Source organism: Camelus dromedarius, chromosome 7, assembly GCF_036321535.1.
Source record: "Camelus dromedarius isolate mCamDro1 chromosome 7, mCamDro1.pat, whole genome shotgun sequence".
NCBI classification, from domain to species: Eukaryota; Metazoa; Chordata; class Mammalia; order Artiodactyla; family Camelidae; genus Camelus; species Camelus dromedarius.
The window spans coordinates 15,514,312-15,541,715 of record NC_087442.1 but is presented as its reverse complement, the minus strand read 5'-3'; the positions used below and the strand labels follow the sequence as shown (position 1 = coordinate 15,541,715).

General features: G+C 35.4%; 1 protein-coding gene across 1 annotated transcript in view; it reads right to left on the bottom strand.

Annotated features, from left to right (window-relative positions):
- The window catches only part of MTPN (myotrophin), a 54,843-nt gene extending 31,690 nt beyond the window's left edge, over positions 1–23,153 (bottom strand). The window contains exon 1 of the mRNA XM_010983162.3: positions 22,807–23,153. Coding sequence (XP_010981464.1) covers positions 22,807–22,878 — 72 coding nt within the window. The 5' untranslated portion in view covers positions 22,879–23,153. The remainder of the gene's footprint in view (positions 1–22,806) is intronic.
- Positions 23,154–27,404: the final 4,251 nt, after the last annotated feature.

Below are 27,404 nucleotides of genomic sequence, written 5' to 3'. Positions count from 1 at the left end.
AAAATAAACAATCCAATCCAAAAATGGGCAGAAGACCTAAACAAGCAATTCTCTAAGGAAGACATACAAATGATCAAAAGGCACATGAAAAAATGCTCAGTATCACTAATTATCAGAGAAATGCAAATCAAAACTACAATGAGGTATCACCTCACACCAGTCAGAATGGCCGTCATTCAAAAATCCACAAATGACAAATGCTGGAGAGGCTGTGGAGAAAGGGGAACGCTCCTACACTGCTGGTGGGAATGCAGTTTGGTGCAGCCACTATGGAAAACAGTGTGGAGATTCCTCAAAAGACTTACCATATGACCCAGGAATCCCACTCCTGGGCTTGTATCCAGAAGGAACCCTACTTCAGGATGACACCTGCACCCCAATGTTCATAGCAGCACTATTTACAATAGCTAAGACATGGAAACAGCCTAAATGTCCATCAACAGGTGACTGGATAAAGATGATGTGGAGTGTATATATACAGTGGAATATTACTCAGCCATAAAAAAGAAATAATGTCATTTGCAGCAACGTGGATAGACCTAGAGATTACCATATTAAGTGAAGTAAGTCAGACAAAGACAAATAGCACAAGGTATCACTTATATGTGAAATCTAAAAAAAAAAAATACAAATCTTATTTACAAACCTAAAACAAACTCATGGACATAGAAAACAAACTATGGTTACCAAAGGCGAAAGGGCAGTGGAGAGATAAATTAGGAGTTTGGGATTAACAGATACACATTACTATATATAAACTAGATAAACAACAAGGACCTATTGTATAGCACAGGGAACTATATTCAATTTCTTGTAATAACATATAATGGGAAAGAATCTGAAAAAAAAAATGTATGTATAACCAAACTGCTTTGTTGTCCACCAGAAACTAATATTGTAAATCAACTAGACTTCAATAAAAGACGAAATTTTAAAAAATAAATAAATAAACACATACACACATACACAAAATTGCACCGAAGTCAGAGATGGGCAGCACTACTCAAATTAAGAAAATTTAATTAAAGATTTGAGAACAAGTTTAAGAAATTCTGCCAGAATACAGAGGTGATAAACAAGGAAATAAAAATTTAAAAAAAGATTACTGCTGTAACTAAAGTTCAAACCTATAAATAATACATAGCCAGAAAAAAGGGAAGTGAGATAGTTACAAAAATAAATTTTTTTGAGCTCAAGAAAGGCCTGAACCTGCAGATCATAAAAGCTCACTATATTATAGTAAAAATTCAACAGACTCTCTCATTAATACAGCTTTGCAATTTGTTTTATAAGTAAAAAACACAATAACACTAAAGAAAATCAAATATGTCTGATGTCTTATTTTTTACCTCTCTGTCACACCGAATTCTAGAGAAGAGGGAGAAACTAACTACAGTAATGATATTTGGAGAAGGCCTGGGGACCAGGTAGAATCGAGGAGAGTTACTGACACTAATACTAATAATGGGAGACGTGTGAGCTGTTGAAGGTAGGCAGAAGATTGAGAATCTCTGACCTGCAGTTTGGAAAGAGTAAATTATGACTCATGTATTCACTGCAAGCAAATCAACATTCATGTGTAAAGGCAGTCTTGGGTATCAGCAAATCAGAAAATGTATCACCCAGGCTCCCTTGAGTGGGAGGGAAAGGTGAGGTGCACTTTAGGAATTCTAGGGCAGTAATTCTCCAACATTTCAGTCTCAGGATTCCAAAGAATTTTTTTTCCTTAATATGGGTTATAGCTATAGATATTTATCAAATTAGAAATTAAAGTAGAAGACCTGTTAAATGTTTATTAATTCATTTAGAAATAACCAAAAGACATTACATGTTAACATAAATGAGATCTTTAAAAAAAAACAAAACAAAAATGTATTCCACCCTCCCCCAAATGGAGAAGGATGGCACTGTATCACATTTTTTGCAAATTTTTTAAATGTTTGTTTAAGTAGAAGGCAGCTGAATTATCATATCTGCTTCCACATTTAATTTGTTTTGACATATTGCTTTGGCTGAAATATATGAAAAAAAATTGGCCTCCCACAGATACATAGTTGAACAATTAAAAAAAGTTTTACTCACTTTGCTTTTACATCATCAGTAAAAGTATCATCACAATCAAAAGAGAAAATAAAGTCTTAATACTGTTATGAAAAGAGTTTTGAATTCATGGAACTCTTGAAAAGGTCTGTGGGGCCTCTAGAGACCTACAGTACTTTGAGAACTGCTGCTCTAGTGAAACCAAAGAGATGAATTCAAAATTAGAATGCAAGAATGGGGAGTTTTGGCATAAATTAATAATGAAAAGTAAAGCTAAGTGAGACTTGTAACTTAAGAAATATAGTTAAAAAAAACAAGTCTTGAGAGAGAAGATATATAATTTAACAAATATATATAATCACACATTTATATAGAACAGAAAGTAGGTGAGGAAATAAAAAACCTACTAGATTCTGTCAGACACAAGATCTTATTAAGCGACACATTCACAACTAAATGCTGTACATGGGAGGCTTTTAAATAAATGATGGCATATCTGATACCATATTATGTGGAATCATTCAAAATGAAATGAAAATAGCTTATAATCCTCGAATGCTTACCATGTGCCAGGCATTGTTACAAGTATTTCCCAGGTATTAATTCATTTAGTTATGACAAAAGCTTTAGGAAACTAGTACTACTACTACTATTCTTGTACAAGGAATCTGAGGCACAGAGAAGGTAACTCACCTAAGTCTTGTACTGCTGATGTGCAAGATGATCATGCTATTGAGTGAATAAAGCAGGTATGATCCCATTTATTTCAAAACTTAGAAGAATATGCTTATATACAATCATAAAATTTCAGAGAATACATGCAACAAATTTATTAGTAGTCATCTTTAGAGAGAAGAATTAAGAAGATACTGCAGAATTTCAGTAATTTTTTTTAAAAAAATGAACATGCATTACTCCTATAATCAATTAAAGACAGGTATTTGTTTTGAAAAACTAAAACCAAAGGCTACTGGTTAGTAAAATCTAGACCCAAACATCTTTTCTGATGAAATTTAAGTTCTAGCAGACTTAAAAAATATGAATGCCTTTCAAATCATGGAAGAAATAGAAGCCAAGAAAATAAATTCCTACAGCTAAAAAAAGGCCAAATGAAAGCAAGTTTAAACAAAGTGAATTCAAAATTAAAAAATAGAAAATTTAAATTGATCAAGTTATATCAATAAATGTGAACAGATTTAACTATCAAATTTAGACATAAAGAATGAATCCTGAATTTTGTTAAATGACAACAAAAAGAAAAGTAAACAAAAATCCAACTAGAAGCTGTTAAGAGACATACCTAAAAACAAAGTAATATGAGAAAATGGGAAAATATAAAAGAATGGGCAAAAGTATATCATGCACAAATATCTAAAAAACTAAGAAGAGTAATATTAATATATGACAAAATAGAATTAAAGGCAGAGTAAATGGGAAAAAGATGTTCATTCTACATTTAAAAAACACAGAAGTTAGTCATGATTTTTTAGAAGAGTAGACTTTTCATGAAGAGTATCAAGAAAATGACAGACAAAAATAGCATTCTATACAACTCCAATAACAAAAAAAACCTGTTTAAAAAATGGGCAGAAGAACTGAATAGATATTTTTTCAAAGAGGAAATGCAAATAGCCAACAGGCACATGAAAAGATACTCAACACTGCTAATCATCAAGGAAATGCAAATCAAAATCACAATGAGATTATCACCTCGCACCTGTCAGAATGGCTATCACCAAAAAGAACACAAATAACAAATGTTGATGAGGATGTGGAGAAAAGGGAACTCTCAAACGTGTAAATTTGTGCAGCTACTGTGGAAAAACAGTATGAAGGGTTCTCAAGAAAACTAAAAACAACTACCATATGACACAGTAATTCCACTCCTGGGATTATATTTTTAAAAAACGAGCATGCACTACTTTTATAATCAATTAAAGACAGATACACAGTAGCATTATTTACAATTGCCAAGATACGGAAGCAATCTAAGTGTCCATCAACAAATGGCTAAAGAAGATATGGTGTGTGCACACACACATACACACACACACCACACACAGGAATACTACTCAGTCTTAAAAAAGAACTAAATTTTGCCATGTGCAGCAAAATGGATGGACTTGGAGGGCATTATGCTAAGTGAAGTAAGTCAGATAGATAAAGCCAAATACAGTGTGAAATCACTTACATGTGGAATCTAAAAAATACAACAAACCAGTGAGTATAATAAGAAAGCAGGCTAACAGATACAGAAAACAAACTAATGTTTACCAATGGGGAGAGGGAAGGCAGAAGGGGCAATATAGGATAGGGGCGTAAGAAGAACAAACTATTGGGTATAAAATAAGCTATAAGAATACATTGTACAAAATGTAGAATATAATTAATGTTTTATAATAACTGTAAATGGAGTATAACCTTTAAAAACTGTGACTCACTATATTGTATACCTGTAACATAACATTGTACAGCAACTATACTTAAAAAAATTCTATCAATCTCCTACAACCATGGTTGAGGAAAGAAAAAGAATAAACAAAATGAAGAATAATAATTTCAGTCTTTAGCAGGGCATGATTAATAATTAGTGAGACTGAATGAATATATATCAAACTCTGGACTCTATGGAAACTATACCTTCTATTTTTATTGAATATTAACAAAACTCAATCATAAAAGACCAAAGAAAACCTCAATACACTCCAAAGCTTATAGAACCCACTCTCTAATCTCAATGCAATAGAACTAAAAATTAATACCAAAAGCTTTAGCACAAACACAAAACAGAACAAAAAATCAAAGGCACAAACAAAAATAACACACAGAACACACAGCCAAACCAGTAGTAAATGTCCTAGATTACTGATGGAGTAAAGAGGAACTCCATACTAGAATTACAGACTATTTTGAAAATAAGGCTAAAAATATTAATTATATTAAAGGTAAAAATATTACTTACAGACAGAACCAAAACTGACTGTGCAAAATCAAGTGAGCTTTTGTGAGACAGTTAATTAAGTTAATATGAAAGTATGGCTTTTTAAAGTCTGCCACAGTTTGTTTACTCACATTAGATTTTGAAAACATTATTTTGGTTAGGTCTTGAAACAACAGAAACAAAAATTTTAAATATACTAATTGTGGTAACTGTTCACATTAGCTGAAAGGTAATGACAATTTTTACAAATTTAAAAATCCATAAAACACTGTGTATAGAAACATAATCCAATCCATCTTGTTTCCAAAGAAAATTAACCTCAGAACACCCTATCTTCTAGTTTTGTAATATCAGTATTAATAAGAGTTCATTAAACAGAGTTCTTTATACTTGAGAAAAAACCCCAATATTTCTATATATATATTACATATATATACACATATTATATATACATACATCAATATTTCTTTTAGAATAATTATTCCCAAACCTGACACTGTTCAAAATGTATCCTTATAAAAATGAGTATTGAGAACAGAAACAAGAAAATAATTAAGAACAAAATAAAGCAATTTCAGCACTAACTGCAGAAGATCTCCAAGCTTATTTTAAAAAATAAGTCTTACACAGAAAACAAATTTATGATTACAAAAGGGGGAAGGCAGGGAGGGATAAATTAGGAGTTTGGGATCAGCAGATACAAACTACTATATATATAAAATAGATAAACAAGGACCTACTGTGCACAGGGAACTATATTCAATATCCTGTAATAAAATGGAAAAGAGTATGAAAAAGAATGTAATATATAACTGAATCATTATATATGATATATATATGTCATATATATAACTGAATCCAACTGGCAACATTCTGTGCCAAAGGTAAAGAAGTCTTACAATGACTTAAGTTAAATTATCACTTAGCTATGAAGCCTGAAATGCTGAACCACTTTTTTACATGATTAACTCAAAGTGGCTGGCATCCTTTTTATTTCATCTCCTGTTCTTTGTCTTACTTACACCTTAGAAGTAGTTAAGAGCATCTAAGAACACAGAACACCCCTAATGCACTGGGTGATGAGTTAATTCTATAACGATGTTACTCCCCCTCCTTCAGACCCCGTTTGCCAGTGTGTGAACGCCAAGAAGGAGGTGAACTGGTTTACCTGGACTCTGTGCTAATGTCCTTTTTCGTAGTCAGACATTGGATACTCTTCTTTTCCTGTCATTTAGACCCCAAATTTTGCCACCTCGACTTGATACTCCTTAATCTGATTTCGATTTTGCCTTCTGGATAGAGAAGAGCTGCAAGCTCTTTCTACACGGACTCCTCTTAACCCCGGTAAACACGGCTCTAGATCTTCCACAAGACCCAGAAGCTTTAAAGAGTGTTCATTCACTAGCGATTTATTTGATCAGTCATTCATTCAACAAATATTTATGAGCTCCCCCTGTGAGCTAGACATTATTCTAAGTGGTAGAAATACAGAAGTGAACAAAAAATACAAAGTTCAAGTCAAGTAATAGCTGTAATTTGCACAGCATGAGCTGGACTATGGTCACTGTGGTTCTAGAAGTTTCCCTTTGACAACAGGTTTGTGCTAAGTCATACAAAAAAAAAAAAAAATTCAAACTCCATTCCCCTCTCCCTCCTCAATCTTAAAACAAAACTTAAAAAAAAAAAAAAAAAAAAAACCCAAACAAAAAAAACACCTCATGTTCCTGTTACGGAACAAGAGTGGCTTCTGGAGTCTAACAGATCCAGAGACAAATCTTGGCTCTGCCATTTACTAGCTTAGTTACCCTGAACAAGGTACCTAAATTTCTTCAAGTTTCATTTACCTCATCTGCAAAACAATCTTATTTGGTCTTTTTTTAAATCAAATTTTTTCTGACAATTAAATGAGAAAATGTAGACCAAGCACTCAGTAAATAACCTCACATTAAACAATGGCCATTCGAATATTGTGATCATTGTTGTGATGACAGCACAGGGCAAAAAAATAGGTCTCTGACTGCTTTATCTGTGTTCCAGGGATATTATTATCCTAATCACTTATACGGCCTGGAGAGTAAATTTTCTGCCGGTGGGCTGCTGTTACTGCTTCATTGCAAATACAGCTACTAGAAGTTAAGGGCAACAGGTTAGGTATACTGGTAAAGAAAAAAAAATTCATTTGTGATAAGAAGTGTTCTATCTCTAACACCCACCAATCCAAATACAGAATAAGTCAGGATGAGTCTAGTTTACTTAGTATTTCTATTTTTTTTAAAGATGTCTTACTCTTCCCTTTACTAGATTTCCCCTTGTTTTCCTCAGTCTTTGCCTTCCTCACTCTCCTTAATGGCTTTAATACGGAATAACATTTTCAATAGTTTCAGATTTCCTATCCTTAATGGCAAAAATCTTTTACATGCATCTCAAAAGTGGAGATACTCACTTAGATCCAGTACTTCTCGCAAGCCTCTATCTACTACGCAGCATTAGGTTCATTTGAATAACAAACATTTGAATGGGATAGTGTTCTTTATAATATTTCTAAATGAAATGGTCATCTGACACCGGCAAAGAACTTCCTTTTTAGGCCTTTTTCCAGGTGAAAAGAAACAATTCTCTTCCTTTGATCTCTAAGATATGTACACGTCACTGCAACTGAGCTCTAAGGCCTAAGTACATACCGTACTGTCACAAGAAACCAGTGTCCTCAAAAGCTACTTAACAAACAGAAGATTAAATTAGCATATGAGTGACCATTTTGTAGCACAGCATGTAAATTAACACTGGACACCTGATTGTAGAATTCAGCAAAACTATCAAATTGAACAAATTCTATATAGTTGAGTCAATGTCCCCAATAATTCAGTTACAGTTAACTATTACCTTTCTCTATTTAGAATTCAGAAGTCTGTAAGACTACGGTGTTTAGTATTTTTATAAGGACAGATCCCTTTGACAACTGGATGAATGCTATGCCTCCTCCTTTCCTATGATCCTCCCTCTCTTCTCCTCTCTCCCCTGCCACTCAAGGTTGAGTTCTTACCGCAGGATATCACTTTGCCAAGAAGAATCATACATTACTGCATTGGTGACGTTAGCGGGTAACAGTACCAGAGCTATAAATTACAACACAGCAAAGGGTTCAAATGAATAACACTTTTGTATTTTATCTGGAACTTTATGACACAGAAAAAAACAGATAGACGGCACAACAGAAAGGTAGAAAGTCTGAGAAGTATACAACTTGCTCTTAATCTATATATTTTCTACAAAGTTAACAGGAAAGTTCTGTCACACCAAATGCCTCCAACACTCAATATTATAAATACAAACTCATTTCAAAGTAATGAACAATAATACCCATAACAAATAATCACTTGTTTATTGAGCACCTGTTTAATAACAATACATGAAAATGCATCTTTATGAAACACTTTAAATGTGTTTTGAACAATAGTTTCTTATTACTAGTTAGAATCTATGTTAGCCCTGTGTTAGGCTGATTCTGACCAAGGTCATCACCTTGTAAAATCCAATAGATTAGTCACTTCAGACATGTTCCCAATTGAGGGTTATTTTCATTTACTAAATTACTGCAAGTGGTAGTAATTCTGACACACTTCAATGGTAGTGATGGCTGAGACTCTGGCCAAAAAGGAAAAAAAAAAACTGTTCACAAACAAAACACATATATATTATCTAAGGATGAGAACTACAAAATAAAACAAAATCCTGTGTTTTTAACAGTTTTACAAATAACTATGTATCCCTGTCTCTGGGATTCTTAACCTAGGACTATTCAAGGTTCTGGAAGTATATATTCAAATTACAGGTTCGTTTTCATTAATTTACTCAGCAGCATCACATGGAATTAATAGAAGTCAAAGAAACAAAATGTGAGCCAGAAAAAAATGTTCAGTGCAAATGTGTAAGTCTTTATTAGCATGTTTAATCAATGTATGTGCTAAGCATCTGTCTTTCTTACTACAAAAAAAAAAGTTTTTAATCCTGCAATAATTAAGGCCACAAATCTTACGGTCTATTTCCATACATAACCATGTATACGTCTATATAGAACTTTAAGGTTTTCCTCTTTCAAAATGACTACTTCAGACATTTAAATTAGTTTTATACAGCTGATTTACTTATTAAAAGCACACTTCTCTTTTTAAGGTACACTGGTTATTTTTCTTCTTTGGAAGTTTAAAAGATTACTCAAGGGGAAAGGGCATAGCTCAAGTGGTAGAAGGCATGCTTAGCATAAGGGAGGTCCTGGGTTCAATCCCCACTACCTCCTCTAAAAATAACAAGTAAGTAAATCTAATTACCTCTGCCCTCTAAAATAAATAAATAAATAAAAAGTGCAACTCATTTAAGAAAAATTTAGAAAAGCAACTAGTCAGTTAGACATTTTCTAACTGAAAATAGCAAAGTATTAAAATTTTTACTGGCGGCATAAAATTAAAATTTTAACTTAACAAAATGCATATTTCTATATGGAGAAAGACTACCCAAATTAAGAAAACCCATTCAAAACATTACAGCAGTATCTCAATTTGGAAAAAAGATTAATATGATCAAAAAGTAGCTTCATTTTCAAGAAACTAATTCATGGCTCCGTAGTTGGAATAAATTCCTAAAACTCTCATGCAGCCTGGGAAATATCTTGTGTCGTTATCCAATGGTTTACATTCTTAAAGGCTATGTCTATAAATAATTCCATGATAGGAAGGGAGAAAGGAAGGAAAGTTGGAGGCAAGAGAGGAGAAAGAAAAGGGAAATAAAAATTCAATCCCTAAAATTTCAAGCATGATCTCTGTAGAAATCTGTTGAGTGAAGTGGGATATACATTTTCTCAGATTATTTTTCTGTAGCCATCATACATGAATGACTTTTTTTTATGAATGACAATTTAAACATTTTTTTCATATATTATATTCCTGACAGAATTGCTGATTTCATTGTTTTCCAGTACCATCATAGAAAATAATCTAAAGGTAAGATGATGTTTTTTGCCCCTTGGAAATTAATGTTATTATTTTGCCCAGGAGGTTACAGACTAAAAAAAAAAATTTTATAGTTAATCACTTTAGCTAGGATGTATCTTGCTCTTCATTTGGGTTTATTAATTTTGAATAGAAGTAGGGACCCTCTATTTCCAATCTGGGGTCTTCTTTTCAGTCCTGAAAACTTGTATTTCTATTTACCACTTCAAACTTGTATGTTTTTCCCTATCTAGCTGGTTCAATTCCAATGGCTTATCTACTATAATACTTAATCTTCAATTTATTCCATCTATGTATTTCATATGTAGTTCTGAAACATTTCAATACAAATGATGGGTAAAGAATACTCTACTCGAATGAATCGGATCAAATCCAATCCTTCCACTCATTCATTAGTTGTAGGATCACAGGCATTTCCATCTCCCTACCTATAAAATGGAGATAAGGCCTACCTGGGTAGATGTGAGGATTAAATTTCATGTCCAGCTTATGTGTATTAATTTATTATGTGGACCATACCAGGTAAGAATAAGAGAAGGCATTCTGTTCTCATTATCTTCTATTTTGAATTTGATATTCTATAGCGTTTATTCTCCACTGTATTGCATCCAAATATGACTTCTTTGCTCTTACAGCAGTCTATTCTGTTTATATAGTTGTAAGTTTTCTTAACACATTTGTGAAGTTGCTTTCTAAGTTTTATTCATATGCCATATATTAAATAAGGAAATAATTTATTCAGAACTCATACAACTATCTTATTTGTTGTTTGTCCTGTACATCCTTTTATCTGAATCTACCAAAGGAAACTCATCCTCAGAAGAGTTACTAAATACACTGGCCAGTACTATAAGTCTCAAATGATATTTGCTGGATGAACTGTGAATGAACCAGTGAAAACTGTGCTAACTACCTTCTCTTTTACTTTTAGAGTTAGAAATCAAGCCAGGTCATGTGACTGGCACTTGGGCTGGAAAGAGAAGAATTCTGGCACACTTTTGGTGATAAATGACCTTTAACAGCCAAAAAGATTTAGAATTTCCTTTCAGTTTAAGGACTTAAATTAGTTCCTGTTGGTATGTTTGTAAGTAACAACTCCTATTTTTCAGAATAGTTCTAGGCCTTTTGTCTAAGGTTCAGATTTACTGCAGAGACTCTATACTTCTTGCAGAGAATTTTATTCAGCTTCTCATTCTCTTCCCCCAGCTACATGTGACTTTCTATGCCTTGCTTTTCTTTATACTTCAGTATCTTTAAACCATAAAGATCATATTTTTGAAAATGCTGATCCCCAAAATAAGTTTTATATTTGATCATACATTTTAATTACTTTCGATCTCAAAAACTCAAGGGGAAAGAAATGAAATTTAGTTTATTTGACAATCTAGTTTTTGTGACTTTAGTGTTATGCAGGAGTGAGCAAACGATGACCCACGCGCCGAATCCAATCTGCTGCCTATTTCTGTAAATAAAGTTTTACTGGAACACACACATGCTCATTTGTTTACATATCATCTATGGCTGGTTGAACAACAGCAGAGATGAATAGTTGTGACAGAGATTCTATGGCTTACAAAGCCTAAGAGGTAAAAGAGCCCCTTCTTAGGAAAGGATTTATTTAAAAACACCACAAACAGCAAACATTTACTATACGGTTACAATACGTTAGGCACTGCTTTGTTAAATTTTACATTAACTATCTCTTTTAAAAATTGGGTAAATTTTTTGGATAAAACTTATGGATAAAACATGAATTGGGTACTATTACAATCCCTATTTTCAGATGAGAAAGCTGAGGTTTGAAATTAAATAGCTTGGTCAAAGTTAATACGTGGTAGAGCAGGGAGTCAAACTCAGGTCTACTGAAAATCAAAGAAAAAGCATAATTACTCTTCTTCAGAGGCCTTTAAAATAACAATGAAGGTGTTTTCTAAGGACTTAGTTTGCGGCTAGAAAGCTTTCAATTTTATTGGTTTAATGGTCAACATGCTTTTACATTGTCATAAGTAATGTCACGTTACGCACAGGTTTTAACATTTGTCCACTAACACCAATAAAAGAACAGTGATGATTTTTATTTTTCACAAGGAAATGAGCAAAAAAACTATCTTTACTTTTACTGAGACTGCATGGTTTAAAAAATTTAAGTCATATTAGAATTAAATGACAATTTAAGGCAATTATTAATAAACATTTATACATTTAAATATAAAGAAAATGGAAATACTTAAACATTTAAGACTTATTTACGGATTTTATATTTTCCACAGTGAATAATAATATTTCACATGCTTTTATTCAAAGCGTTTTTTATATATGTAATCTTATTTTTTTTTAATTGAAGTATAAATGATCTACAACACTGTGTTAGTTCCAGGTGCTCAACAGAGTGATTTGATATTTCTATAGATTTCAAAATGACCAAGTCTAGTTACCATCCGTCACTATAAGAATTATTACAATATTATTGACTATATTCCACACGCTGTACATTTCATTCCTGTGACTCATTAATTTTGTAACCGGAAGTTTATACCTCTTAATCTCCTATTTCACTCATCCCTCCAATCCTCCTCCCTTCTGGCAACCACCTGTTTGTTCTCTGTATCTATGTATCTGTTTCTGTTTTGTTATGTCTGTTTACTTATTTTGTTTTTTAGATTCCATATATAAGTGAAATCATACAGTATTTGTCTTTCTCTGACTCACTGCACTTAATATAATACCCTCCAAGTCCATCCATCTTGCAAATGGCAAGATTTCATTCTCTTTTTAGCTGAATAATATTCCATTGTATGTATATACCACATCTTCTTTATCCCTTCATCTACTGATGGACACTTAGGCTGCTTCCATATCCTGGCTATTGTAAATAATGCTGCAATGAAATTAAGAATTTAACAACTCCTCACTGAAATTATAAAATGACAGCCATGAGAGGTTACAAGTGGAGTTGGCATTATATTTATACAATGGATACAACTTTTGTCACTATTATTGTATTTCACAACTATTGTAGTAGTGTGAAAAAGGTGGACAAAGTTCACTGAGTTTAAAACAAAGAGTTTGAAAACGGAGCTATTTTTAACTAATGAAATGAAGGAATACCATTTATACTAAGAACATCTGTCTCAAAGACATATATGGTAAAACAACTTTGAAAACAACAAAGGAAGTGTTAGTTCCTGGAGATACCAATTCAACCCAAATTTAACTAAACCATAGGCAGGTAACAGACAATGTGATAATTATTTGGACTACAAAGATAATTTCTATCTTCAAAAAATTCATAGTCAAACAGGAAAGACAGGCAGGTAAAAATTAATACGGAGTTCTTAATTGCAAGCAACAAAAACCAATTCATATTGATCAACACAATGTAATGCATTAAACAGATATTAAAAGTAGCTCTTAGAATTGTGGGGAAGTTTGAAGAACCACACTCAGTAAATGAGCAGGAACCAAGGAGGCTTACAGGCAAGAAGAAAATCAAAATCTGAGATATGAACCACCTGAGCACAGAAGCGATGCCAAAACGGGCACACCACTACCTCTCTTTTTGGAAACTGGATGCTTTATGGCTGCCACTACATCCTTTACTGTGCCCGAGTATCAGTTTCAGGTAAAAACATCCAATTAGCCATGTTTGGGTTCTGGGCCCATTTCCTAAGTGTGGGCAGGAGAAAACAATTTATTTGTTCTTGTTGGCTTTTGAGTAGTTGGGAGCCAGTTTTGCTTTTCAGTAAGATTCATACTACATACCAGGGAACTCCTCAAACACAGGAAGGGGTTTCATAGGCTGCGAAGCCCCACCCTCAAGAAGACAAACGCCCCTCTACAAACAATGCATCTTACATCAAGATCTGCAGAGACATTTTGAGGGGACAGTCTCTCAGTTCTCAATTTGACAGGCACTATTCAAATATCTAAATAGTAACAAGTGACACACGCTTATACCTGCATCTGTTTTTTCAAACAGTCATTAACACAAAACACTGAACATTCAAAACTTAAAGACATATTCCACATAGCAAGATTTGAGTTTCTTAAGCCATTCACTGTTTTTCAAATTCAAGTCTGGGGGTTTGTCAGCCAAGTCAGGAGCCTGTAACTCTCAAGTTTAAGAAACTCTACACTAGAACATAAATACAGTAAGAAAGCTCTATATTAGGTACCATGTTGGCATAAACGAGGGATTAACTGCACAGTCAGGGAATGCTATGAAGAAAAAAAACTTTAAAAATTAGCAGAAATTTACCAAGCAAATGGGGTGAGGCAAAAAAGAATACTCCAATAGTGGTAATAGCTAGTATAAACTACTTCATTCAAAAACACTGTAGTGTAGTGAAAAACACACCTGTTCAGGTCAGGAAAACTGAATTAAAGTCCTAACCCTAATTAGCAGCATGATCTGGGTCCAGCCCTTTGACATCTAATTTTGCCTCATCTATAAAATAAGGGAGGTAGATTAGATGATCTTTAAGTAGTTTTGCTTCTAAATAAATTTATGGTTAGTATTATTGATAACAATGGTTAACATTTATTGGCACTCACCATATGCCAGGGAAACACAGTTAATATATATTAAGTAGATACCATTATCCCCATTTGCCCCAGTTGAGGAAACAAGTTCTGAGCAGTTAACTAACTTGTTCAAAGTGATCCAGTTAGTAAGAAAGCCAGAGTGGGAGAGTTTAATTCCAAAGCCAACAGGGAATTTGCCATGATGCCTTCTATTATGCTATGGGTAAAGTGTTTATTATCTACAACCTTTTTTTTTTTTTTGATATCTAAATTTTTCAGATGCCCAAGAATTTAGGCCCAAGTATATAAATATTATAAATATATTACTTCATATTGTCAAATAGAAATCTTTCCAAAATATATTATGCATGTCTCTGACTTTTTAAATAAGAGAAAGTAGACCAAATTTTAACTTTTCTTGAAGCTCAAGGTTACACTTACACATATTACTTATTATACAGGTCTGTGGAACTTTTAAGGTAATGTGACTCTTTGTCACTTCACCTTCTTGGGTCAGTTTCTTATGTTTTTGTTTCTTCTCTCATTGCTTTCACTAATCACAGGTACTCTACACCCTTGTAATAGTCTGTGAACTAAAAAAATAAGCCAAGTTGCAAAAAAAACTACTTTTAGTCATATTTCTCATTACAAGGTGGTCTTTGATGCAGTCCCACCAAGAAATTTTTAATTAACAATTCAGCTGTGATTTGGTTACCTAAACACAAATTCACTGTTTCAAAAACTTTGACACACAACACTGTGATACTGTACCATATTCTCCTAAGATACTTCATAAAGAATGAAGCTAAAGCATCATGTCTCCAGATCACATGATGCTAGTATTCCAGACCAAAAAAAAGGTTAACACTTATGAAGATACATGGGTTAAATGTGACGTAGATTCCAAAAATGCTCATGTTTTCCCTGAAATGATAGGAAAAAGGAAAAAATCTTAAAAGAACCCTCTGGCCAAAATTCTAGAGAGAACCTAATGAGAGAGTGGCTCAATCCCACACTAAAACATATGATGAAGCTACCATTAAAACAGTTTAGTATGGGTAGAAAAAGAGTAAGAAATCCAAACACATGTTGGAATTTTCTTTATGATAAAGACAATAGTTCAGATTAGTAGGTAAAGGGGAATTACAATAAATGATGTGAAAACTGTTTAAAAATACATAAGCTATATTCCTATCTCATGCCTTACTTCAAAATAAATAACAAAAAGATCAAATGCCTAAAATGCAAAAAATGAAAAAAAAAAACCCACAGAAGTTCTAGAAGGAAGACAAAATTTATTCATGATCTGACAGAGGAGAAAAAACACGTCTCTTTAAACAGGACAGAAAATCCAAGTCATAAAAGGTGGAAAAAGTGATATATTTAACCACATAAAAGGTAAAAAGTAAAGACCGCTATAGAACAACAAGAAAGATGAAGCCAAGACACAAACTGGAAAAAATATTTGCAAAACAAATGATAAAAAACTAACTTCCTCAATTTATAAAGGGCTCATACAAATCAGTAAAAAAAACAGACCAATTACCTAACAGAAAAGTGAGCAAAAGACATAAACAAGAAGTCTGAGGAAATGAATACAAAAGCTAATAAAGTTCTGATGTTTGTTTGCCTCATTAAAGAAATGCAAATCAAAGCAACATATTTTTCACCTATTCAAATAGCAAAAATGCAGCGTCGTGAAGGAATGAATGATTTGATTCACGTGCTACTGACGTGTGTCTAAGTTGATAAAATTCATCAGGAGGGTAAATACATATATAGCCTCAGAAGGTCTCAAGGCATATATACAAAGGTAATCACGATAACACTTTAATTACAAAAATAAGCTAGAAAGAGATGTTTGTCAAAAAGCAACAGTTAAATAAATAATCGTATATCCATAAAATGGAATACTACTCATCATTTAAAAAGGAAAGAATGAATAAATTTCAATATGGAACCTAAGATAAATCTTTAAGGAATTAAAAAAAAAAAAGCCTAGTGCAGAAGTGTGTATAGAATTATTTTAAAGTGGGGAAATGGATGAGTAAGTGAGTTTCCCAATGTTTTTCTGGAATTAATTATGTTAACCTGTTAAGAATGGCTACCTCTGTTCACAGGAACTGAGATAGAGACCCATGTGTTACATTTTCTAATCTGTACTTTAATTAATTTCACTTTTTAAAGTTAACAGGAATTATCCAGATAGTAGAATTATGGGCCAATTATTGTCTTTTTTTTAATACTTTTCTGTTTTAAAAATATCTAATAAAATCTATATTTTACATTAAGAAACCACCTGGGAAGGGATAATGGGCAATGAGGCACTTTGTTTCATTCTACTCAACACAGCTTTATCTCTTAAATAATAAACATTACTTTAAAATTTAAATCAGCTTTAATTAATTACACTTTTAATTATCTGCATTAGTTTGATAATGTTTAAAATCTCAAAGCAAAACACTACACATAGCCATTGGACATCTGAGTGAACACTTATCTTCCAGGGTAAAAAAGATCTTGCTTTATTTTAAATTCAAAGTAAAAGACTAAAAGACTAATATAAAGTATCTACACTAAATTCTCTGTATCTACAAAGGGCACCTGTATCATATACAAGCTGACATATTGGCTGTCTGACTGGGTCACAAGCCCTGCTATAGAAAGGGCATAACACAGTGATAAATTAAAAAAAAAACAAAACAAAAAAACCCAAAAAACAAAAACAAGGGGGAAAAAAGGAAACTGCATAAAACTAATAAATGCAAGACAGTTTGAATCAGGACCTCTTTTCAATTGCCTATTTTATTAGGAAAGTGAAAAGTGATCCCAATAAGTCACACAACTTCTAAAGATTAGATAATACTTTTTCTCGAGTTCAAGAGATCTTTTTCTCTCACAAGGTGAACAATTGTTGCTTTTCAACCCTATTAGAGTGTCAAAGGCAGGTATAATTAGAATGTGGGCTGGAGAGGGAAAAGAAAGGAAACCACAAAGAAAGGGAAGTTAGAGACCTAATGTATAGTATTTCACTGCAAGTGAAACAGAAGCACATGTAAACAAGCGAGTACATACATCAGACCTGCTGGAGAGTCTACGATACTACTTACCAATACAACTCACAAGCATTCACCACTAAGAGAGTTGGTTTCTCTAAACTAAACACAAAGCTCCCCTCTACATAGTCTCAATGGATAATTACCATTCTGCTGTGATTATTTTTAATACTTAAGTACTCAATAATATAGTACCCCTGAGTTATCCAGCCTTACTGAGAAACGAAAGTCAACAGTATGCCGACGTAAATAGCAAAGAGCTTTGAAGTCAGAGAGATTGAGTTCAAATCTCATTTTCATTACTCAAGAGCTTTATGACCTTAGGCAAGTTATTTAATCTTCGCCTCTGTTTCTTCATCTCTAAAATCTCTAAAATCAGTTTAATAATATTAACTATGCTCAAAGGTAGATGTGTAAGTAAATGATATTATACCTGTACTTGACATCACAATACTCAAATATATAAAAGTTTTAAGAACATACTTTTGAAAAAAGTGCCATTTGTTTAATTTAAACCATCTGAAAAGAAATCTTAATACTTCAGTTAACTTTTGTTTCTTCTTAAGGCAGACACAATTTAACTTTTTCTGTACTGTATAGGATCATAACTATGAATATAAACTACAAGATTATTTATGTGTGACTATACATACAAAAAAGTTTCCACAAGCCATCAGTTTCTTCAGAGACACACCTTGAGCAAAAATCAAAAATAGCCCCTGACAAGACTTAAAAGTTTATAGAGATGGTATCTCCATGCTACTTCCAAATTGTTATCATTTAATATTTTAAAAACTGTAGCCAATTTACTATGTCCTCATTCATAGTCAGAGATAATTCGTGCTTGCCTCCTGCAAACCCCTTTCTCATGTTCTTAATGTGCTGCTGCTAAGCTACTGTGAGTTAAGAAGCCAGATAACCATTTCAAGCCAGACTGATAAGGGAAAAAAATGTGGGCTGTAGATTCGGTAAGCTCTGGGTTTAAATCCCAGTTGTGCTACTTATTTTGCGATCTTGTTAAATTTCTTAACTTCTCTAAGCTTCAATTTACTCATCTTTAAAATGGAATACTAGTACCTATCCTGAAACATTTTGGTAAAAAACAAATGAAAATTTAAGTAAAAATCTTGCAGAGTGCATTCTAGTACCTGGCAATATAAGTCATCCTGTCAAAGGTAATTATTATTATATAACCTACACAGGATGTTGAAAGTATAGCAAAGTTGAGAATAAAAATAATTTACTTGGAACAAATGCTTTTAATGTGTGAAATTCCTTGGCACTATACTGGAGATACAAAGATGAAAAAGGATATATATCTATCCTTCAGAGGCTCAGAGCCTAATTAAAGGCAGACATATAAACAAAATCACCGCTATGTGATAAGCGAAACAGTCAAAGCAGCAGCACTTCATTTCAAGTCAAAATGTTCTTCTGGAAGACGTGATATTTAAGCTGAGGATAAACAGCTCACCAGGTTGGGAGTTAGGGACTGAGGAGAGCAGACTTGGTCAAGGATGATGAAAGAGCACATGTGAAGATACAAGTAAGAAACAGCATGGCAGGGTCTGGAGCAGAGTGCTTGTAGAGTAGCAAGTTTAAAAAGGCAAGCATGGGCCAGATCTTGACCATCTAGTATGCCAAACCAAGGATGAGTTGGTCTTTTCAAGAGTAAATAATGGGGAATCACAAATGTATAAGAAGGGCAGTGAAAGAGGTTAGCTGAAAAAGATAAGATGCTCAGACTCATATCAGAGAGCGATTCCTCCAGCTGCGATGTGTAAGTTGACCAGGAAGGAGGGGAAACCTACAGTCAAGGAAAATACAGTCCAGGTGGTTAAGAAGCAGTAACTAACCTAAAGTAGTGATGATAAGAATGGAGAGTAAAGAATGAAAGAGAGAGTAAGAAGGGTAGTCTTGATAACACTCAGAAACTGGAGAAAATCCTCCAAATTCTGGTTTGGGCAAATGGTTGGGTCATGATGTCATTAGTCAAAATGGAGACAACAAAAATTGAAACAGTTTCTGAGAAGAAAATGTGAGCTCAATTTGGAACTTACCTGAATGGAGCTACCCATTAGGCAGTGTGGAGCTCATGTGAGGGCTGAATTAACTCCAACGGAAGAAATTAACATACAGGCAGAAATGGAAGACAAAGGCAAAACAAGGCACCCAGAGGAATCATACAGACTGAAAATGGGACTATGAATAGCTACTAACACTGCCCATGAATATCACACTTTGTGGCTTTTACTTGTTTTCAAACTGGACAAACTGCTTATGTAAGTGAGATGTTACTTATAATTTGCATACTACTTTAAAAGTACAACAGCTTTTCCATATAGATCTACTGAATATAGACGTTTAAGTTTTCTAAGCATTGTGTCCAACTTCTTCATTATTGTGCCAGGCCTAGCAAAGTGCTGGTGGCCTGAAAGGTGCCCAATAAAAATGGATGAATTAACTAAATGTGGTCTTTAGGTTACTCAAGAAACCAAACTGTTTCAGATAGTGTTTTAATGTTTACATAAGCGTTTAACATGGAGTACTCTAAATTCTTCTTTATATGCCGCTTTTCCCATTTAGAAAAATAATTTTCAATGGTATGGGAACTCTGAACTTACTTTCCGGGGTTCAAGAATTCACCCCAAACCAACAATTAATGCCTATCCATACTTCAGATTTTTGCATAGAAGTCAGAAGCAGGTAGAAAAGTACAATTATTGATTTTTGAAAATATTAATTTAAAAAAGGGAAAATACTAAACCACTTCACCTATAGGTCCATTCTTATGTTAACAATGGGAGGGATCGTCACTGGAATACTGAGGAGAGTATTTTAAAGACTCTCACCTCTTAAAAGGAAAACTAGACAAGTCTAAATCTTTCTTAATGTACCTTCTTTGTACACACTCAGATAAATGTACATTACATAAACTCAGAAAATAATAATGAGTGTTCACAAATTGGTGGATAAAAAAAGTGAATCAATGAATAAGCAGGGAAGATGGCAGCTGAACAGGACAAATCATGTTATGAGGACTTGAGGTGAAAAGGCACAATAAGGGAGCTCAGGTGCTCAGGCAGTAAAAACTAGAGTGAGTTTTTGGTTGTTCTGTGTTTTGTTATTTTTCACTAATGAAGCAAACGCTATTTTAAGAGACTCAGTTTATTCAATAAAAACTACATAGGTCAAAAGCTCAACGGTCTGTTCATAGGATTACTTTACGGTCAAATCTTTTTGGATAAACCAGTTCTTAATACTTCTTTTTACTTTTCTTTAACTGTCCTTCCCTCTCATGCACATCTTTTTTGTTAATGAAAGTAGGAAGTATGGTAGCAATAGGGAAAAATCAAAATCAAACTGAATAACCTAATTAAAAAACTAACCGAAAAGAAATAATCATTATTAGCACACAATTTTACAAAAATGTTTTTGTGTGATTGAAAACTGTATAATTTATGTGCTTAGATATGGACCTCAAGAATGTCCTACTAGAAATCTTGATATCATAAGCTCTCACAGTTACAGTTTAGATTGTGAGATACTGCATGGAGCAGTTAGAGTCTAAGTTTTGGAGTCAGCAGGTTAGTTCTGACTTCATCACTGGTTATCTCTGCAACTTTGGATTTTTTCCTTAAGTACCGTGCATCTCAGTAATCTTATCCGTAAAATGGGGCTAATAAAAGGACTTATTCCACAAGACTCACAAGAATGATATAAAATAACACAACAGAAATATACTACATAAATTGTGTTATTTTTGTAGCTGCAAGCTGCAACAACTTTTCTTATTTCAAGAATATCAAATAACTTAGGTTCCATTATTAACAGGAAGCCCATTCACTTCTAGAGTACTGCAGAGTCCCACCACTGGGAGTGAACCATGTTGATTAAAGTATTCCAAGTAATTTCTTCCCTTAATCTTACATTGAAACATCCAACAAGTTGGGTTTCAGACTGCCACTAGCTGAGAAGGCAGTGAATAATGTTCTAAAAATCCACTACAAATAACAACTGAGCAGATAATCTCTATGTAGAAAGTCTATCAGTAGCTTGCCTTGCACAATCCTGTGAGTTTTAAGAAACTCTCTTCTGCTTACTTGCTTCCTAACACAGATCTCTGAAGTGAAAACACAGCAGCCTATCAGTGGTCATACCCCTTGAAGAACTAAAGTCTAGATTGGGTTCCCACACTTTTAGAAGGTGACCAAGATGCCCTCCATGATCTCATCATAAAGTTAAAATTTTAGAGGCAAAATGTGCTCCATAGTTATGTCATAAAGCCATACTTTTGGAAAACTTCTTTTTTAAATCATCGTCATATTGAAATCACATGTAAGTTCTCTCACAATTACAAAAAGCACAGTTTCAGGGTCCAAAGGCAGGCCGACTTGGAATTTAAAGTTTACCACTTCTTCGCAATGTGGATTCACATTTGGGTTCAGGTTTGAGATTAGCTCTCCTCATCATGATTTTACCCCCAGATTACTGTGACTAAACCGCATTACTATTTACTACACATGTAAGCATTTCAGATGGAATCAAAGAGAAAGAAGAGTAATAAAAGTTAACATTCTTGTTTGAAAACTACTCAGATAATCTTAAACATTCCCAGATGCTAACTAACCACCCTACCACTTGAAGCAAACAAGTATTTGTTGGGGGGCCGGGGGCGGGGGTGGTGGAGGAAAAGGCCACACCCAAAGTTAGGACTTTACAGTGAAGTTTCAGAATTTTAACTATTGCTATTTTCGGTACTCTTTTTTCACGGTCAATGACTACTTTAGATTCGTAACAGGCCCAAAGGTAAAGAAAACGTTCCTCTGATCCTAATCACTTAACTTACTTCATTCAGTAATGGGCAGATCCAAGATGGAGAATTACCTCATCCAAAGAAAGATTTAAGTAACTCTGGCGTAAAAGAGGGCCGAACGGAAATCATCAGTGCTCATAAGTGACTCTAAAAGAGCGGGTCACCACTCCTCCCCTCCCCCAAGGGGTCAGGAAGGCCAGCGCCTGGCTGTATCACCACGGCAGCTACCTGACACAGAGCACGACCGCGTTATCTGGACCCTTCTTTCAGTGTAGACGCTCTGACTCCCCACTCTGTCGCTGCCACCTCCGTCCAAGAGGTCTCCCCCACCCCCGCCCACGCCAGCCCAGCTCCCAGCTGCTTCCTCAGCCTACTCTTCATTCCACCTCCGGGCTCTCGCCGACTCCAGGCATCCCCGCTTACCTTGGCCACATAGTCTTTCACTTCGTCCAGGTCTCCGTTTTTCAGTGCCCACATGAACTCCTTGTCGCACATCACTGCAGCGGGGAGGGCCGGCTGGCCGGGCAGAAGACGAGGAGGCGGTGGCAGCAGCAAGCGGATACCGCCGGGCGAGAGGGAGACAGGGCCGCGCGGAGCCGGAGAGAAGAGAAGGCGGGATAGGTTGCCAGGCGGGCGAGGCAGTTGGCCGCGGCGACCGTTGGGGCGGGAGAAAGAAAGTTTTTTCGCAGCCACCGGGCCCAGCAGAGCAGGTTCCGCCTGGCCGAAGAGAAGCAGGAGCGTTTGCACTTCCGGTTCACTCCCAGCTAGAACCCTCCCCCAACTTCCTCTTCCTCTTCCCTTGGGCGGAACGTCCCGCTCGGGACCCCGCCCCGACGGCCCGGATCGAGAGCGCCGAGTGCGCAGGCGCCGTGGCTGGAGCGGCTGGCGAATGCTGGCGGAGTGGGCGGGACTGGGAGGCCTGGGGAGGGGGCTGGAGGTCAGGAAGCGGGGAGGGCAGGTGGAGGGAGAGTTAGGTATTTTATCTGGGTTCAGGACGTTTCTGGGCACCATAAACGGGAAAAACTTAAAAAAAAAAAAAACTACAACCTTGGAAGGCCGTTTTACTCATCTTCAAAAAGTATTCAGTAGGCATGTTTGATTTTAATGCCTTTCCCCCTCTTTCCCTCCTTTTCTCCTTCCGTCCTTTCCCTCCCTCCCTTCCTCCGCTATCTAGCATTCCTCGTGCTCCTACTGCATGTCAGACTTCGCTAGGCACGGAGGATATATTAAAAAAAAAAAAAAAGGCATAAAACAATTCCTGCCCTCAAGAAGCTCTCTAACACTTACGACAACAATGTGAATTCAGTGTGTCAATACTACGTATAATGTTCTGTGAAGGGAAAAACTTTACTGTCTCCCTGACCAGCTAATGATGTCCAGGGACTAGGAATTCAGCTTGTTGCCCCAGGGCAGAGAAAACTTAACTGACCAGTACAATTGGTGTTTTTAAAATTTTGTATTCGTTTGTTTTTAATGGTTTGAAGCTTCAGGACCGTTCTAGTGAAACCGGTTCCATTCTTTCTAGAGTTTCACTCTAATAGCCTGCGGCACGTCCACCAGGTAAATTGTGCTTCAACCCTAATGATCCAGACATGCACACATGAACATAGAGAAAGCCAATAAAAACTCTTATTGGAACTATTATATATATATATATAGTTTATTGTTTATGACCCACTAAATAGATAAACCAAGGTAATATACTAGGCTTGCCATGTAGTATAGAGGTTCAGAACACAGACTGGAACCAGAATGCTTAGTTTTGAATAAAGGACCCAACCCTTACTAATTTTGTATCACCTCAGGCAAGTTACTTAATCCTTCTCAGTTCAGTTTTCCATGTATGTTAAATGGGTATGACTATAGTATTCAATAAATGCATATATGTATATGGCTATGATTTAGAAATAGCAAACAGGGGTAGGATTCAGGGCAAAAGAAGAGTTTCCAAATATTTAACAGTTGTTATTCTGTTCACTTTACTTTCTGACAATAAGAAATATAACTCCACATGCCTAACGATGATACATTTCTGGAAACAGATCTGGAGGAGGAATTTGTTAGGTAAATCCTGGAGTTCCTATCTCTTTTCTAACTCCCACCTGTGTGATCTCTGAGTTATATCCTGCTAACAGCGCTTGGTTTATATCTCTAGTCCAGACTTATCCTATGTGATCCATTCTTATATTTAACTTCTTCACCCAATTGAATGTCTCGAACTTAACTTGTCCACAATAGGATTTGATCTCCTCTAGATTCTAAACCTAGTTGCCCCTAGACCATCCCTTCTCTGTGAATGACATCACCAACCACACTGTCACTAAAATCAGAAACATGACGACAAAAGATTCTCTCCTTGACCAGACTCTAGCCAGACTCCTGTGAGCCTTCTTTTTGACTAGGTTTCAACCTTTGTCTATAAAGACTTGACCAAACATTAACATAGTTTCCTAACAGCTCAAGGCCACATCCTAAAATGACCTCAGTCTCCCTTAAAGTACCTGCATGAGAAAATCTAAGGTTGCCAAAAAATTCTTTCCTCTTTTTCGCAGTCAACCCCTGAGGATAGGACCTCTCTCTCCCAGTCTCTGTAGGAGGGTAGAATCCTAACTTCAGTGATTGCCACTAGCAGACACAGCTGGCCTAACTGCATTTATGGTAATAGTTTGTAATTTTTTCCTTCCCTGACTCTACTGAGCCCTACTCTATACCCATACTCTGCCCGTATTCTCCCTTTAAAATACCTATTCATTGCTGTAGAAATTGAAGTTTTGTTCAGTTCACGTTGGACTCTTTTTCCCTATAGCAATATATACTGCTGACAAAAAATCTGTCCTTACCATTTTAACCAGTGTCCTGCTTTGCTCATCTTTGACAATGGGAGTCATAAATAAGTCCTACTGCTCCCAACCTTTCTCTCTTATTCGATCCATCAGTAAGTCCTTCAAAATATATCTTAAATTGTTTGTTCTAGCCATCTTCCCTGCTGACTACCCCCAACCCGACCCTTCCCATCCCTATCAGTTCTGCCCTGCTGCAGTAGCCTCCCTGCTGGTCTTCCCATTTTCCAATTAATTCCCTATACAGCCAGAGTTACCTTTATAAAACATAAATTAAACATGCATTTCTTATCTTAAAACCTTTCAATGGTTTCCTATTGCATTTAGGATAAAATCCTATTTATTTGCCATGGCCTTCAGGACCCTCTGTGGTCTGACCCTGATGGTCTCTCTCATCTCACGACCCTCCCCTCCCATCCCATGGCTTCTCAGTTTCCCATAGACCTCATCTTCTGTCAGTTTCAGGAAAACCAAGCTAATTCCACCGTAGGGATGTTATGCTTGTTACCTCCTGTCTAGAATGTTCTTTTAAGTCTTGCTTACTCCTGAGGTCTCAGTGCCAATGTTACCTCTTTAACAAGGCCTTCCAGACCATCCAACTTTTAATAGGTTCCTCAGTCATGTCTACCATATAGCCCAGTTTTTCAAAACCTCTTTCAGTTCACTCATCATAAATTTTTTCGTTATTTTTTTTTTGTTTACCTATTTTGGTAGGTAGTCCACAAATATTTCCTTTTGTCTGCCATCCTAAGCTCAAGAGAGAATTGCTCTTCCTGGCTTCCTTGTGGTTGGGTAATGTCATGTAACTAATTTTGGCCTATTAGTTATGAGCAAAAGTAATATGAGTCACTTCCAGCCTTGCCAATGCCAGACCCTTCAGAGCTCTTTTTTCCCTCTCTTGCAACAACTAGCAGCACTCAAAACGGTGGCCGTTGTCAGCCTGGGTTCCTGAGTGACAACAATGAGCAGAACACCCCTGCCGTCCCATAGTGATGTATAGTAAAATCATCATGAAACTTTCGTTGTTTCAAGCCACTCAGATAGTGGTGTTTATTACTGCAGCAACACTGACTGACGCAGAAATTCTTGTCAGAGGTGAGCTGTGACTAGAACAAAAACCTTAAGTAGACGGCATTGGCTCAGGGGCTGGGTAGTATGCAACAAAGGAAGTGATTTTAGAAGCCTTATGCATGGTGATTCATGTTCACAGGGGTGAAACATTTGGCAAAACAATCTCCTGTGACAACAAGGTGATGCATGGAAGGCCGATAATGGACCCTGTAAACTTGTAGCTCTAGTGGAAGAGGCTGGAAAATGGAAAGCTGTTGGCATGTGTTGGTAACTATTTTTGGTGTGTTTCAGGGAAAGGCATGTTTTTATTTACTTTTTTTCCAGGTTTAATGTGATAGAATTAGCGTATAACATTGTATAAGTGTAAGGTGTACAAAATGATGATTTGATATATGTATGTATTGTGAAATTATTACCTCAACAAGGATAGTTAACATATCCATTACCTTATAGTTACCTTTTCTTTGAGGAGGTGGGGGTGAGAATTTTTAAGATTTACTCTTTTAGTACCTTTCAAGTATACAATCCAGTATTGTTAAATATAGCCACCATGTAGTACGTTACATTCTCCAGAACTTATTCATCTTGTACGCTGAAGTTTATACCCTTTACCACCTTCACCCGTTTCCCCCACCTCATAGCCCCTGGTAACTACCAGTCTACTCTCTGTTTCCGTGGGGTTCATTTTTTTAGATTCCACATATAAGTGAGATCACATAGTGTTTATCTTTCTCTGTGTGACTTATTTCACTCAGCATAATACCCTCAAGGTTCATCCATTTATCACAAATGACAGGATTTCCTTCTTTTTTATGGCCCATTGTATACACATACCATATCTTCTTTATCTAGTCATCTGTCAGTGGACACTTAGGTTGTTTCTATGTCTTGGCTATTGTAAATAATGCTGCAGTGAACATGGGAGTGCAGACATCTCTTCAATGTGCTGTTTGAAACTCCTTTGGTTATTCCCAGAAGTAGAATTGCTGGATCATATAGTAGTTCTGTTTTTCCTTTTATTGAAATATAGTCAATTACAATGTGTCAATTTCTGTTGTACAGCATAATGTCCTAGTTATGCATATATATACATATATTTATTTTCATATT